This window comes from Anneissia japonica, unplaced genomic scaffold, assembly GCF_011630105.1.
Source record: "Anneissia japonica isolate Jap-2015-1 unplaced genomic scaffold, ASM1163010v1 scaffold987_len1640505_cov201, whole genome shotgun sequence".
Taxonomy (NCBI): domain Eukaryota; kingdom Metazoa; phylum Echinodermata; class Crinoidea; order Comatulida; family Comatulidae; genus Anneissia; species Anneissia japonica.
In genome coordinates, this window is record NW_022714175.1 from 90,059 (window position 1) to 104,994 (window position 14,936).

The 14,936-nt window shown below is 34.8% G+C and overlaps 2 protein-coding genes and 1 long non-coding RNA gene across 4 annotated transcripts; 2 read left to right on the forward strand and 1 right to left on the reverse strand.

Moving 5' to 3' along the window:
- The first annotated feature begins 663 nt into the window (after nucleotides 1-663).
- Nucleotides 664-8,925, forward strand: LOC117108940 (trophoblast glycoprotein-like). Of its 2 annotated transcripts, none has more exons than XM_033251126.1 (3): nucleotides 664-1,880; nucleotides 4,857-6,063; nucleotides 8,030-8,925. In XM_033251126.1, exon 1 carries the CDS (start codon nucleotides 725-727, stop codon nucleotides 1,865-1,867), a length of 1,143 nt encoding a protein of 380 aa, XP_033107017.1. In that variant the 5' UTR covers nucleotides 664-724; the 3' UTR covers nucleotides 1,868-1,880; nucleotides 4,857-6,063; nucleotides 8,030-8,925. The 2 variants fall into 2 exon arrangements, with proteins under 2 accessions (XP_033107017.1, XP_033107018.1); XM_033251127.1 differs by having other exon boundaries at nucleotides 4,860-6,063.
- Nucleotides 4,894-6,042, forward strand: LOC117108922 (trophoblast glycoprotein-like). The gene has a single exon (XM_033251104.1). It carries the CDS (start codon nucleotides 4,894-4,896, stop codon nucleotides 6,040-6,042), a length of 1,149 nt encoding a protein of 382 aa, XP_033106995.1.
- A 2,643-nt stretch (nucleotides 8,926-11,568) lies between the features above and the next one.
- Nucleotides 11,569-14,828, reverse strand: LOC117108959. The gene is made up of 4 exons (XR_004445442.1): nucleotides 14,698-14,828; nucleotides 14,253-14,397; nucleotides 13,452-13,513; nucleotides 11,569-13,021 (listed from the first exon to the last, which is right to left on the reverse strand). It is a non-coding gene; the product is annotated as an uncharacterized LOC117108959 (long non-coding RNA).
- Between the last annotated feature and the right edge of the window lie 108 nt (nucleotides 14,829-14,936).

A 14,936-nucleotide genomic window follows, 5' to 3' on the forward strand; every position in this document is an offset into this window, starting at 1 on the left:
GTGTACCATCCAGCAAAATAGGCTAGCCTTAGCCCCCTAGTCTCGACAAGGCTATTTCAGCCTTATTTGCTAATAAAAAAATATTGTTCGTTGAAAAAAAAAAAAATAAATAAATAAATAAAATGCAGACTCTTAATTTCGAGAAAAAAAAAATTGGTCGGCTGTGGCCAACACAATAATTGTTTTTGGCCTAATTTTTTTATTTTAATTTATTTAGGCATACAACACATGCACCAAGGATTGTCAATAGTGAATATATCACTGTCCTACTTGAAGGTGACAATCCCTTTCACAAGGCAAACATAAACACATGATGCTTTACACAAACTAAATCTCAATATGAGTTTTAAGGAGTGAGAAAAAGTCCTGCAACACTGACAGGAATTGAACACAGGACCCTGGGATTGGAAAGCAAGAACCACTAAGATATTCTACTCCACTCAATTATGGAAATATTATTTCTTATACAGAACTTTAAATATATGGTAAATGCAGATCAGAATTTAGAGAAATTATCTGTTGCATTGTGGAAATGAATTTCATGTTTTCCTGTCCTACTGGGGGTGTTGTGAGGGAGAAGGTGATGTTAAGAAACATTAATACCAGTAGGCCTACTTTAATGTTGATTCCTATGTATTATTTTTATTTATTGTTATTATTTATAAATTAATACAATTATATTTGCAGCAATCTACCGTAAGGAAGCACTGCTGAAGACTTCACGATGATGCGTTTACTTCTCCTGTTAACTATCCCTTGTTCCCTTGCACTAAACTGTAAATCCTCTCACCATGACAGTTGGTGTAAATGTACTGATTTAGATGGTGATTTGTTAAAGATAGTGTGCACTGGTGAATATGGACTACCAAAATTGATACCAGACAATACTGCTGAACTGCATATAACAGACAGTAATATCACATATCTTACAGCAAATTTTTTAAAAAAGGAAATGCCACAATTGAAGGTGTTAAATTTGACTGGGAATGAACTGATGTACATAGACCCAAGTGCTTTCAACCACAATGATTTTAAAGTGCTAGAACAGCTTATATTAGACAATAACAAACTTGTTCTAAGTGGAAGAAAACTCATCAGTAGCTTGAATAGATTAAAGATTTTGAGTATGAAAAACGCATTTTTTAATGGCACATATGCTAGTCTCATCGGTACGGCTCTCATGCACTCGCATACTTTATTACTTGAATCTATAATTCTTGATGATAATGACCTTAGTGGGGGGCTAGATGTCACAACGTTTAACTTCAGTTTATACGGTAAAGAGAGTAAGAGTCACATCACCACGATATCTCTGCGCAATACATCTCTAATCTTGTTTTTTGGGGGAACGTTAAATAAAACACATTTGCCAAATTTGGTTTTTGTTGACCTGAGCAAGAACAAGCTGCAAACGATCCGCCAAGACATTATCGATGATCTCGAAAATTTCATAAATCTCACAGTGGATTTCACTGGAAACCCATTTGTGTGTAACTGTGAATTATATGACTTTGTTACATGGTTAAATGAAAGCAATTCTGTTAGCATTGTCAACAAAGAAGAATATGTGTGTAGTAATGACTCGCTTAAGAAGATCAGGGGGCGGAATTTGGTAGACTTGAACCCCAAAGAGGATCTGAAGGATAAATGCATAGACATTGTGGTGAATAAAGACTCCACTTCCTACATCGCCTTGAGTGTTATGCTTGGCGTAGTAGGCTTGCTAGCAGTAATCATCTTATATTTACGGCGGGGAGAATGTTTCAGATTTTTCCAGGGCATGTTTGATGTAGCACATAGTGACAAAGGAGGTTACACAGATATGGATAATTCATACTTACCCGAAACACCCACTGTTGATGTATAAACTATATTTTTTGGTATGTTACAGTTTATCGTCTTTGTGAATGTGAAAAAGGAATAAATTATAAATGTTAATGAAGAGGAATCTGCGAATGTGAAAAAATAATCTCTCGGAGCGCTATTACACTTAAATGTAATGAATATGAAAAGACAAGTTACTGTAAATAGTTAACATGACCTTGCTTTGCTACCTAGCGTCTTCCCACAGTATTAGGGATTGGCGATAACGTTATTTGAATAGGCAGATCAATCAGTAACTCAATATACGAATTTATTTAATTTCAAAAACACTACAATAAATCATTTGATACAAAGACAAAGGAATTAATGGAGTTAAACAGAAAGATAAAGCAGTGTTTGGGATTTAAATTGTGTACCGTACAGATGATTTCACAGTCAAAAGAGAAGGAAGCTTAACACTAAAATGTCAAATGAAATTTATGATATTATATATTATGTTCTTTAAAATATATTATTCTTTAAAAATCGAATTATGTGGCCAGAATGTATCGTCTGTTAAAGATGCACAAGAACAGAAAAGCAGATGAATCATCGGTGCATTTTTCTTCCACTTGGACACAATTATAATTAACAAAAGTAACATTAATTGACTGCTCAGACCTTTCTTTCCAGTATCTAAATACAGTATGCAATTATGGCTTCATTTTGACGTTGAGAGCTTGTTTGCTATAAATTTCCATTTGAGAGCAGCTTAGTATACCCTAGTCTTACTTCTTTATTCAATGAATTTTTGGTTGGCTCTTGTTATGAAACTAATTGCCAGTGGCAAGTGTGCGATGAGAATTTCATATATTTTAATTTAGTTTGTAATTATTTACTACACTTTAAGTGTAACATAAGTAGATAAACATTCAGGAAAAAACATATATATATATATATATATATAAGATGTGTATAAGAGACAGGCGTGGTCGGGTGTCGCTCAGCACCTCTAGAAAGTCTCAAATTATAGTAAAGGCACGGGCACTTGAATCATCTATGAAATGTAATTCAGATGCTTGTGGGCGGAGTATACCGGTATCTTGCTATAAAATAAGATGTACTCTGGCTGTAGGCCTGCCGCGCTCTTTTGTTAAAACCTGAGTCGTTTATGCTGTTTATTTCAACAATTTTTAGGCATATCTACTTGATTCCCGAAAAGTGAGGGGACCAACCCTTTCCCTTAAAAATATGTGGGGGGGGGGGGAACGTGTTCCACTTTCCCAGTGATCTGCACCCATGGGTCTGTGAAGAGTGCACATCAGCTCAGCCTCTGGGTGCCAGGAAATTGCACTCTCATACCTTAAAAATCTTTAATTCATATATCAACAATTTAATACAACAGTTATTTTTCTTAATAGAATTTAGGGGGGTGCGACCACACCCTCTGTACCCCCTTCATCCGCCCCAGTACACTGACCTGGAGGCCATTAAGTTGTTACTATTTTTTTTAAGTTTCCCTGCATTGGATAGTGACCTTGGCAATGTACATGGGGCTTGTGAATTTGGTCCACAATGAGCTGCGCACTTCAGCATGAACGTAGAGAAAAAAATTCATTTTTATTAATTTTCTTTAAATACAGTATATGATTGTGCAATGGATGCTGATTGACAAGGAAGCCGTCAACATGCGAAAAGAAAAAGTACAAACATAACATTGCACTCTAACACAATTTACTAATGATATTCAAATACCCTGTAGGCCATGAAATTATCTATTGTGTTGATAACTCCTATAATTCTTATCGATTTTCAACTTTTAGGAATAACTATGAGACATCCATGCATCATTTACTCCCAGACAATGGGAGTTGTGCAGGCTTTAAGAAGTGTATTTAGTTAGGCTGAATTTGATCATTTGGTTAATACTTATCTTTCTGATGAAGTGAATCCATAATTCTGTAACAATTACAGTACTGTAGGTTATTATTCCAAATTACTGTCCCTGAACTTTACACAGGATTCAGTTTAATGCAACATTGGTATTTTTTCAGAATACCATTATTGCCTGTACTTAACTGTATACTATTGACATCCAAAATTATTGAATAAATTTGTAAATTTTGTACTTTTATAGTGTATTGTCTCGGAAACAATTGTTTTTATGATTACGTATTATATTATAGAAATACTGTAGTATAGTATACAGAACCTTGAATATGGTAAGTGCAGCTCAGAATGTAGAGAAATTGTCTGTCTGGCTAGGCCATTGCATTGTAGAAGTGATTTTAATTTTTTTCCTTTCCTAATGTGGCTGTTTTGCAGGCCCGTAGCCATGTTCTTCCAAGAGGGGGTTTTCTGGGCGTGAGGGGGTTTTCTGGGCGTGAGGTCCACAGTCGAAGCCCCGGTGGGGTCGGCAAAACCCCCAAAGCAAGAGGATTTTTGTGCTTTATGGGTCTAAATAATGCTCTATACAAACAGATACTGTATGTTAGAAAATGTCTGGGTGGGTCTGCAGTGCATTAGTTGAGTTGGAGGACTTATTTGGGAAATTTAAAGATTGGGTTTCGCCAGAAAAGAGGGGGATTTGCTAAAAAAGGGGATTCTCCCGAACCATAAAAACTCCCCCTGGACACGGGCCTGTTTTGTGAGGTAGCGGGTGGTGTTAGGAAACAGTGGTGGATCCAGTCATTCAAAATACTGTACAGGGGGCCTAGGGAGGGACTTTTACAGATGGAGAGCCTAGACGACCTAAGCCCCACCAAGGTTGTGGCTCAGCCCCACCAAGGTTGTGGCTCAGCCCCACCAAGGGTGTGGTTAGAAAGTCATGGCGCAGCTAGATAACTGGAAATGGAAATCTCAGACCTAAATTTGATTAATATTAAACCTTTTTATTTTCCCGGATATTTTAAATATTTAAATCCGCTACTGGGAAACATGAATATCAGTACTAGTCCAACTTTAATGTTGATTCGTGGGTATTTCTTATAATTTATTATAATTGATTTTATTTTTGTTATATATTTAATAACTTAATACAGTTTTATTTGCAGCAGTCTATCGCAAGGAAGTATTGCTGAAGACTTCACGATGCTGTGTTTACTTCTCCTGTTAACTATCCCTTGTTCCGTTGCACTGAACTGTAAATCCTCTCACCATGACAGTTGGTGTACATGTACTGATTTAGACGGTGATTTGTTAAAGATAGTGTGCACTGGTGAATATGGACTACCAAAATTGATACCAGACAATACTGCTGAACTGCATATAACAGACAGTAATATCACAAATCTAACAGCAAATTTTTTAAATAAGGAAATGCCAAAATTGAAGGTGTTAAATTTGACTGGGAATGAATTGATGTACATAGATCCAAGTGCTTTCAACCATAAAGATTTTAAAGTGGTAGAACAGCTTATATTAGACAATAACAAACTTGTTTTAAGTGGAAGAAAACTCATCAGTAGCTTGAATAGATTAAAGATTTTGAGTATGAAAAACGCATTTTTTAGCGGCGCATATGCTAGTCGCATCGGTACGGCTCTCAGGCACTCGCATACTTCTTTGCTTGAATCTATAATTCTCGATGATAATGACCTTAGTGGTGGGCTAGATGTCACAACGTTTAACTTTAGTTTATACGGTAAAGAGAGTAAGACGAGCATCACCACGATATCTTTGCGCAACACATCTCTAATCTTGTTTTTTGGGGGGACGTTAAATGTGACACATTTACCAAACTTAGTTTTTGTTGACCTGAGCAGAAACAAGCTGCAAACGATAAGCCAAGACATTATCGATGATCTCGAAAATTTCATAAATCTCACAGTGGATTTCACTGGAAACCCATTTGTGTGTAACTGTCACTTATATGACTTTGTTACATGGTTAAATGAAAGCAATTTTGTTAGCATTGTCAACAAAGAAGAATATTTGTGCAGCAATGACTCGCTTAAGAAGATCTTTGGACGCAAGTTGGTAGACTTGAACCCCAAAGAGGATCTGAAGGGAAAATGCGAAGACACTGAGGAGAAAATCTCAACTTCCTACATTGCCTTGAGTATAGTGTTTGGTATAGTAGGCTTGCTTGCAATGATAATCTTATATTTACGGCGAGGAGAATGTATAGGATTTTTCCAGCGCATGTTTGATGGAGCACACGAAACGCTTAGTGACAAAGGAGGTTACACAGATATGGATAATCCATATTTACCCGACACACCGGCAGTTGATGTATAACAGCTCTACAGGTATTTTTTGGTATGTATTTCTTTGTCTTCTACAGTATACACCGTGCAGTATATGTCACTGTGAAAGGGGATTGTTACTTTATTTATATATTTATTTATTAGATATTAAAATTTATTACTGCAATAAATAATTTTAACGATTTTTCCTTGGGCACTTTAGTTGTTCCCATGTTTCTTGGTGTCTTTCCAGAAAAAGCATGTTTTGTAATGGCCACCATGGTTACATGTTAGTTTTCAGCCCTGCTTAGCAAAAATTGTATTTTTCAGGCCTACTTTTTTTTTGCTCTACGAATCAATGTACTTGTCACAATCACAACAAATCAGGTAAACGTACTGTAGGAATGAAAGATTGCACATATGATGTAAACAGGAAATGGCCTTCAGGGCATCAATTGGTAAGAGGTCAAATAGTGTGTCCTATTAAATTTATATAAAATTCGATTAATAGGAGAAAAATTGCATTTGACTTTATTCATAAATAAAATGCTATTTCTTGTTACTCATTTTTAGCTCCAGTGAGGAGCTCTAGAAACACACGGCTGATTGATTATTTGATTGATTAGTAGATATTTTTTGTATGGGTGGCTGTAGGGCCAATATACTGCCCTCATCGGAGCTTTCGAGATTATGAGAACTTGTTTAAAATCTGAACATTGAACACAATTTCTTCCATCATTAAGCATTTTGAAAGCATTTTCATGCAGTACAAAAAAACCCACCACAGTTTGCAATAGACATTCCAAAACACAATTGCACACCCCACCCCTAAAAAAAAATGCGCCCTACCCATTCATTCACCCCTCATTTTAAATATTTGAAGCCAAAAAATCAAGCTCAATCAGATAAAAATTACCTTATGTCACCATATTTTGCGAGTTAACGCCCCCTCACTTAATCATCAAGTACTTCACCATCGCGCCCCCATCAGCCCACCCCTATTTCATGACTCCTGGGTATGCCACTGCCTCAAACCTACTATGCTTGCCAACATTCTTGCTGCTGTACTATGGAAAATAGCAAAGTATCTACTCTAGAAAATGACATCAGAACTTCAGTAAATAACTGTCAGTTAGAATTTATTCTTTAGCAGCAATCTGATGGTAGGAGATGAAGCATCACAGCAGGTTAAAATTTAACACCTGGCAGAATTCTGCTTGTTTAATATACTGTACTGTATACTCTTTCTAATTCTTTTTATATTTTAACCTAATTTTTAAGAAATATTATAAGCATGCATAAACTATTTATTTGGGGAGTAATTTTTTTTTTTCTATTTATTCTCCTCCAACACAACAGATTATGGTGTAATTCCAGTTGCAACCAAAAAGCATGGCTGTGTTAAAAAAGAAAAAAAAATTGTCTGGGCACCAAAAACTTCAGTATTGGAAGTGAGGTTTTTTTATAAAAACGGGAAAGTCCATTCAAAACGGTGGCTAAGGCTCCCTTTAGAAAAAAAAAAGAGAGAGAAAAGAAACGAAGGAGAAAAAAGGAGCATAGTACTACAAAACAAGCTTGTTTTGGATTTAAATTCCATGTACATGTCAAGCATTTTTAAACAGAAGTCTCCAACTTATTTGAGACCTCATTCTTTGTGTAAAAAAAAATGTTCTTGAAATATACAGTATGACGCATTACGGAAACTACCAGTTTCCTCATACTTATCGGATAAACTGTATTCAATGTTGTCATGTGTCTCCAGCACATACAGTAGTAGGCCTAAATTATTGATTTTGTAGCAGCTTAAACTAGGCTTAGAATACAGGAACACAGTGGAATTAACAGCAGCGTAGTTTTGCAAAGGTGCATTGTGAAGATAAATGTATTGGCTATTGGTGCATTTGTTGAACAATTGGGGTTCAATTGATTGCAATGTATGACTCACAATAAAAAATCTTCAAAAATATTATCACTGTTTTCTTGTCTACAGTCACCCTTTCTTAATGCAAGTATATATATTTATGTTTTCCATTGTTTAGATCTAACAAGAAAGATAACTTAAAGAAGATGAGAAAAATCTGACCCATGGATCAGGAGGATATTCACACCAACTGATAGTAAAACAGGAACTTTGTACAGTAGTATTTATTTTCTGAGATTTGCGAAGGTGAATGTAGGAATTTTTGCATTTTTTCGGTATTTTCAGTAGTTTTTATATCAATATTCTTATTGCTATTTAAAATTTTAGGTCCTTGACATCCTTCTGCCGTGGTTTTAATAAATATTTTAGTAGCCTTGCCTTCAGTATTATTATTCAATATTTAGTATTTAAATCTGTTCATCTCTTACAGAGAGTAAATAGCTTCATCTTGATCAGTTGTATGTGAGAGTATGTAAATTAGCTGTATATTGTACTGGTCACAGTTTGGAAAATTAGAGTAAAAAAAAATAAAAAAAATAAAAATATTTGTAAGTTTAGTATACTGTGCATTAAAGCTAAATTATCTATGATAATTAATAAAATAATGACAGATAGTTTCTATGGTATCAACAGTAGACTTGTCAGTATCACTGTGCAGTATTTACACACAAAACTGATTTCTAAAACCATACTCCAAATAAGGACATGCAAACAGTTACGATTCAATATTCTGATCTTAATAATAGATGATCATTAGGAATGATGATTTCAATCATAATGACTTGTCTGTCCTTATTTAGAGTATATTTTAAACATGGTTATCTTATCATTGGACCTAATTGTTTTTGATATCTAAAATTATTATACAGTAAATTAATTTAAAGAAATAATCATAACTGCTGAATTTGTACAGTAATTTAGTTACTTTAAAATGTTTGATACAATGTGTGCCAAAATAATATGGACAAATGGTGCATTATTTGTATAGTTGCCAGACTGTACAATATTAGATTTTAAAAAAAAACTGTGTTAAGAATTGAATCTACTCTGAACTGATTTTATGTTAATTGGAAAATGACTATTTAATAAAAATGATTACTGTAAATAGATAAATTGCAAACTTATGTATAATAAATTGATTTTCCAGCTTTTATTTATATCAAATTTTCATGCAAGTTGGCTTCAATAAATTTAAAGAATATATGTAATTTGTTTTCATACTTTGATTTTTATTTCTTAAATTAAGCTTGCTTCCATAGAACCGCTACACAGTTGCTATAGCACCGCTGCAATCGTTGCATTGCGTAGATGTCCCCCGACGCAATCGGGATTGCTCCCTGATTACGCCTCTAGTGCTACTGTAGGAATTGATTAAAAATAAGAATACAATATATTTCCTGAAGGTTTGCATGGCGAGTATCAATAACAAAATTACCATGTGTAGGAATATGGTTTTGTTTAGGTAAAACCCTGGTAAAACCACTGGTTGATTGTCTTGACGTTTTAGTGAGATTGCTCTGACCGACCATCATCAGGAGAACGTTAAAAGATGTCTTCTGTTGGTCTTAGATTGGATTGGATTTATTCGGTGTAGACACCAAGGATAGCCCACGAAAGTCTAGAAGATTGTCTAGAGATTGTGATAGTCGGGGATCCATTGTTTTACAGTGCACATATTGACATGTGCTATTCATTTCCAATCCATTATGAATTATTTTATAGCAAGATGAATTTTCGGCAGGGAAAATTGTACAATTCATACATCGCCATTAAAGCAGTTTATTTAGCCCGGAAGTGCATGGTGGGTGAATAGTGTCGAGGACATACAGGAAAATTCAAATTTCATAACACAGATATCAATAATATTTACTGCTCCACTTGCCGGCCAGCAGCCAAATACAATATAAGAATTAATTCTTTGGAATCAATAAAACACTGACCGTAAAACACAGCGACACTTATAGACTCTTACCCATACTACTCAATAAAACATGCATGTTATGCATGGGAGCTGACATTGTGATCAGTAGAGCATGGATGCCTTCAATAATCAATGCTGTTGGGTACTCGCGCTTGAAGATGAAGTCAACACATCACTGGTCTTCGGTCTACAAACCCATCTATAAGGCGTCAATGCGGAGTCACTGTGCGTGGTACACCGGAGTTTTAGACTAATTCTGCCCAATGAGAAGGGGTTACTGTATGTACAGCATAAGCTGTTCCTGGTCCAACAATGTGAAACGTCACCAATGGTGGCACAAGAAAGTCCTTGTGACGTGGGATCCAATAAAACATTATGGCCTTTTTTGTCTATATCATAATTTCCCCACAACAATCAAAATGCTTATGAATATATTGGTTAATATAGTCGGTTTTAGTCTTGCAAGTGACTGAATTCTGAGAGAATCTTGGGAAAATTGTCAAATTACTGAGCCAGTGTTAATATCCGATGGAGAATAAATTAAAAATAAATAGAAATTTAAAAATTCATCATTTTCATTCAACAAAACTAGGCCTATAATTTCAATTTCAAATTTTTCAATTTCAAAAGACTTCTATTTACTTACATTGAACAAACACAAAATATACAATGCAATATGATTTAAGATAAAAATGAAAACAAGCTATGGAAGAAGGCATGATCCCGAGAAGATAAGGATCTTGTGCTGGGCATGCCTTAAAGGCAATAAAAGTCGAAACAACATAAAAAGGAAATCAAATAAAAAATAAATAAATAAGCATGTCTGTCCTGCTTTAAGTTGTTGTTTTTACTATTTGTTCATTAGTTTAAGTTTGACTGCGCCACTTTCTTGTGTGCTGCCACTGATGTAAAAGTGTAATGTCAATAAATATTATTATTATTATTTATTATGATAGCCCAGTATAGTTGCAAAATCAATCAGTATAGTTGCAAAATCAATCAAAAATTTGCATCAATGCAGTCACAACACTCACTTCTAAAATGAGTTTTCTAGGTTAATGAAGACTTAATATTTAAGTTTAATATACTTGTGACACTTAAATCCTAAAATCTGTTATTTGATTGGCTTCTATTAATCACCATACATCCAGTTGGACTGCAATCCCTAATATACTTTATGAAAACAAAATATCAGGCTAGATCAAGTGGTTACAAGTGTATTTTTCAGCACAAAATGCATTAAAATGCTGATTCATAAACCATAGCACATTCTGTCAGATATCTGAAAAGATATCAAGTCTTTAAAGCTCTGTCCACACTATCAAATTTCTTTGACAAAAAACTGTTGTATGCCCATATATAGCCATGATGCTGTCTCTTATACACATCTAGATGTGTATAAGAGACAGGTACCACACAGTTGTCAAGCTAAATCACAAGTGTCACAAAAGACATCATTATTTAGTGTAGCTCAAGCTATATGAAAATCTCTCTCAACAAACATTGGTAGTATTGGTCCAACAGCATTAAGGGACCTCCCTCCATTAATGGACTGAGGTCCCTTAATATACCTCAGTACTCATAAAGTCGCTGGTTGTCATGGCAGCGTATCATTAGAAGCCATTTACAATGTGATTTACATCTGCCACAAAGCCTAAAAGTATGTACAGTACTAACTATGTTGTCTTTGTTCCAACTCGTAGTCAAAACAATCTTCTTTTTCAGTCGTACATATATACCATGAAAAATATATTTTTATTTCATGTGATTTAATTTAATCAACATTTGACAACAAAATAATGTAACTGCAAAAACAAACATTTAACAATAGATTTCCAAAGTTGAGTATATTGCTGTTTTTGTAGAGAAAGTTTCTTCAAGTAAACCAATACTCAGTGTGAATTTTTTTATTTTACTGTTTTGGCTTAAAGTATCTTTCAGTTTTGTTTTGACACTTTCTAATATTCACATAGGCGAATTCAAGGGGCACAGTTGGCTCAGCCCCCACCCCTAAATTATTCAGCATTTTTTTAAAATGGAGAACAAAAGAAAATTATATTCAAATTTTCTATTCCTGGCTATGTAGGAGTCATAGCCGTAACATTTTCACCTCAGCCCCAACCATGGTGGAACTCAGGTGGTTTAGACACTTTATCTGTAAAGGTTCCTCCCTTAGCCCCTCTATTTCAAATTCCTTGATCCGCCACTGATTCAGTGTCCATTTTATAACTTCATTGATTTTTAATTACAACTCATAGCACCAAACATTATTGCATTTTGAAATATAATTTACAGTATATACATCATTATAATAGTTAAAATATCTTATATTAATATAATAATATAATTAATATAAATAAATTAATCAATGATTAAGCATGCCTAAATAATCACAAAAATATTATAAATAATCACAAAACTTCATTAAAAATGTATAGGAGTTTTTTTTTTAATCAATATTTTATTTTTGGTAAATTATAATATTTAAAATTCAGGGTTTGGAGGTTGCGGAACAATGATCCAATTCATTAGAGCCTTTTTGCATCAGCTCCTGTTTTCCTATGTGGTGGCACCATTGGGGATGACTCCATGACTTAGAGGCTTTAGAAAAACAGTCACTCTCTCCTGTCAGATAGCTTTCCTCAATCAATAACTTGTGAAATCACACACTGTTTCCAATAAGTCGCATAAAAAAAAAATACAGAGGATACCATGTTGCAATTACTGCCTGGTTTTGGCCTAGGCCTATTATACACAATACTATTATACATTTTTGTAGCTCTTTGTTTTGTGTGTTCTAAATTTAGAAATGTTTTTGAAGTCTCTGAGTATTTCCAGACACCTAAAGGTGCAAAAATTAAAATGTCCTTGCCTCAGTCTCAACCATGGTTGTGCTGAGGTGGGTGTGAAGCCAGCAACAGCTCTTGACTTGGCAGCTATGAATTGTAATACCCTACTCACACTTATCAAAAACCCCCCATTGATTCACAAGTTAAATTCATTCTAGCACAAGTGTTGCCTGATGAAGTCAATCAGTCTGGTACTGATTCGTTGAGGAACATCTTCAAGACTTGCCCTTTAATACAAGACACAGGCAGATCATCTGGAGTCTGTGTGAAGACCTCATTGCTTTGGGTGTGGTGGAAGCGTTTGGTATGAAGACTGAAAATCCTTACGACATCTGTTATTCTAGATACAAAAATGAATTCATTATTACTATAATAATAAGGATAATAATATCAATGGTAATAAATGAACTATAGTAGTGGGATTTACAAAGCGTCTTCTAAAGAATATATTATATGTATTGTAATAGCATTCAGTCATAAAATGCACAATGAGTGAAATTAGAATAATTTTCATGCCTAAATCTCTGTACACAATATCAAATTTCTTTGACAAAAAACTGTTGTATGCCCATATATAGCCATGATGTGCCTATATATGGTCATGATGTGATGTCATCATGACCATATGTAGGCATGTCGCATGTTTTTGTCAAAATACAATTCGACAGTCTGGTCAAGGCTTAAATCATTTCTCCAAACTATTTTCGTCCCATTTCATTAGCTGTATATATACTTAATGTTCCTAATGAATAATAATTTTGATTTCATACCTGAAACTGTCAGGAATGCAATCCCAAAGGGAGGCATAGTGTTCCTTGAAGGCTTGCTTGTCCTAAAAAATCAAGGTCGTAGAAAGTAATTATAAATTAATAGATCCCTTAAGGCAAGTATTTTATACACACAAGCATGATTAGCAAAGCTGAAAACACATTGTAAAATGAAAACAGTTTTCAATTACTTAAGCCAAGCACTGCACCCAATGGTCGTGGGTCAACATGATTTCTTTAGGAACGCCCCAATGTGTGCGCAACAAGTTGTTTTTAAAGACGATCAGTTAAGACTGCCACCAAAAATCAACTTGCAGCGTCCTGTCGCCTAGTGTCCAGCTTTACAGATGTTTAAATATTAAAATCCTTTAATTTGCTGGCAGAAATTTAAGAGTATATTCAAGTAACTACAGTAGCTCAGTTTTCAGTTTATTATAAGTATGTCTCTTAACATGCAAAAATTTTGAATAGAACAAATAATAAATAGCATATATTACAGTGGCGGATCCAGGAATTTAAAATAGAGGGGGCCCCAGGGGGACTCTCAGAGCTAGACGGTCAAGACCACCTCTAGAAAATTTATGTTTAAGGTGCCTCTAGATAGCCAGAAATGGGACTCTCAGACTTAAATTTAATTAAAATTTTCCTTTTTTCTCAATTATATTTGGGGGGACCTAGGCCGGCCCCCCTCCCCCCTTGAAACCGCCACTGTATTATAATCATTTGCCAAGTTCACTAATAATTCACTTCATTATATTGGCACTATCACTGGTTCGTAGAAGATACAACGTTTTGATCACGCACCTTTGTTATACTGTTGACAAGAATGACAAACAACTCCTTGTGATGTTCTGTGCCACTGTTGTTGTGCAACAGATGAAGTGCATCCTCCCACAGACATCTGTCAATCAAAACTTTCAAAGCTTCTACCTCACAATTGCTATTTTCACTAACAAAAAAGTAAGCAGTATAAAAACAAGTAAAATTCAATTAAACGTATAGCAAAATATTGGCTTTTTATTTGCATTTGCCTCTCTTCACCCAGGAGTATAAATGGGTGCCGGGTAGGAGGTGAATGATTTGGATTGAAATTAGTACTGATGATTACATGTATGACTAGGAATACTCCTCAGAGAGTGGAGGACGTTGCATGTTCTGTATCTAATGACAAGGGGAAAAGCACCTTGAGCGGTTTTTTCTAGACATATGCGCTATATAAATCCTATTAAATAAATTAAATAAAAATTACCTCAAAAGAATAAGATCAGCTGTAGCCCTGGCAGCATCAGAGACCCTCCTTGATCTGTGAGAAGTTGGTAGGTGGGAAAGTGCTTGCCGCCATAGCTGGAGCTAAAACAAAAATGACATAAATTGTAAGGCACACACTTAATATTTGAATCTGTAGTTTTTAAACATAAGCTTGCAAGGACAGATTCGTTTTAAGAACTCAATTTTATATATTTTCCTTGATTATGACAATCAATCTCC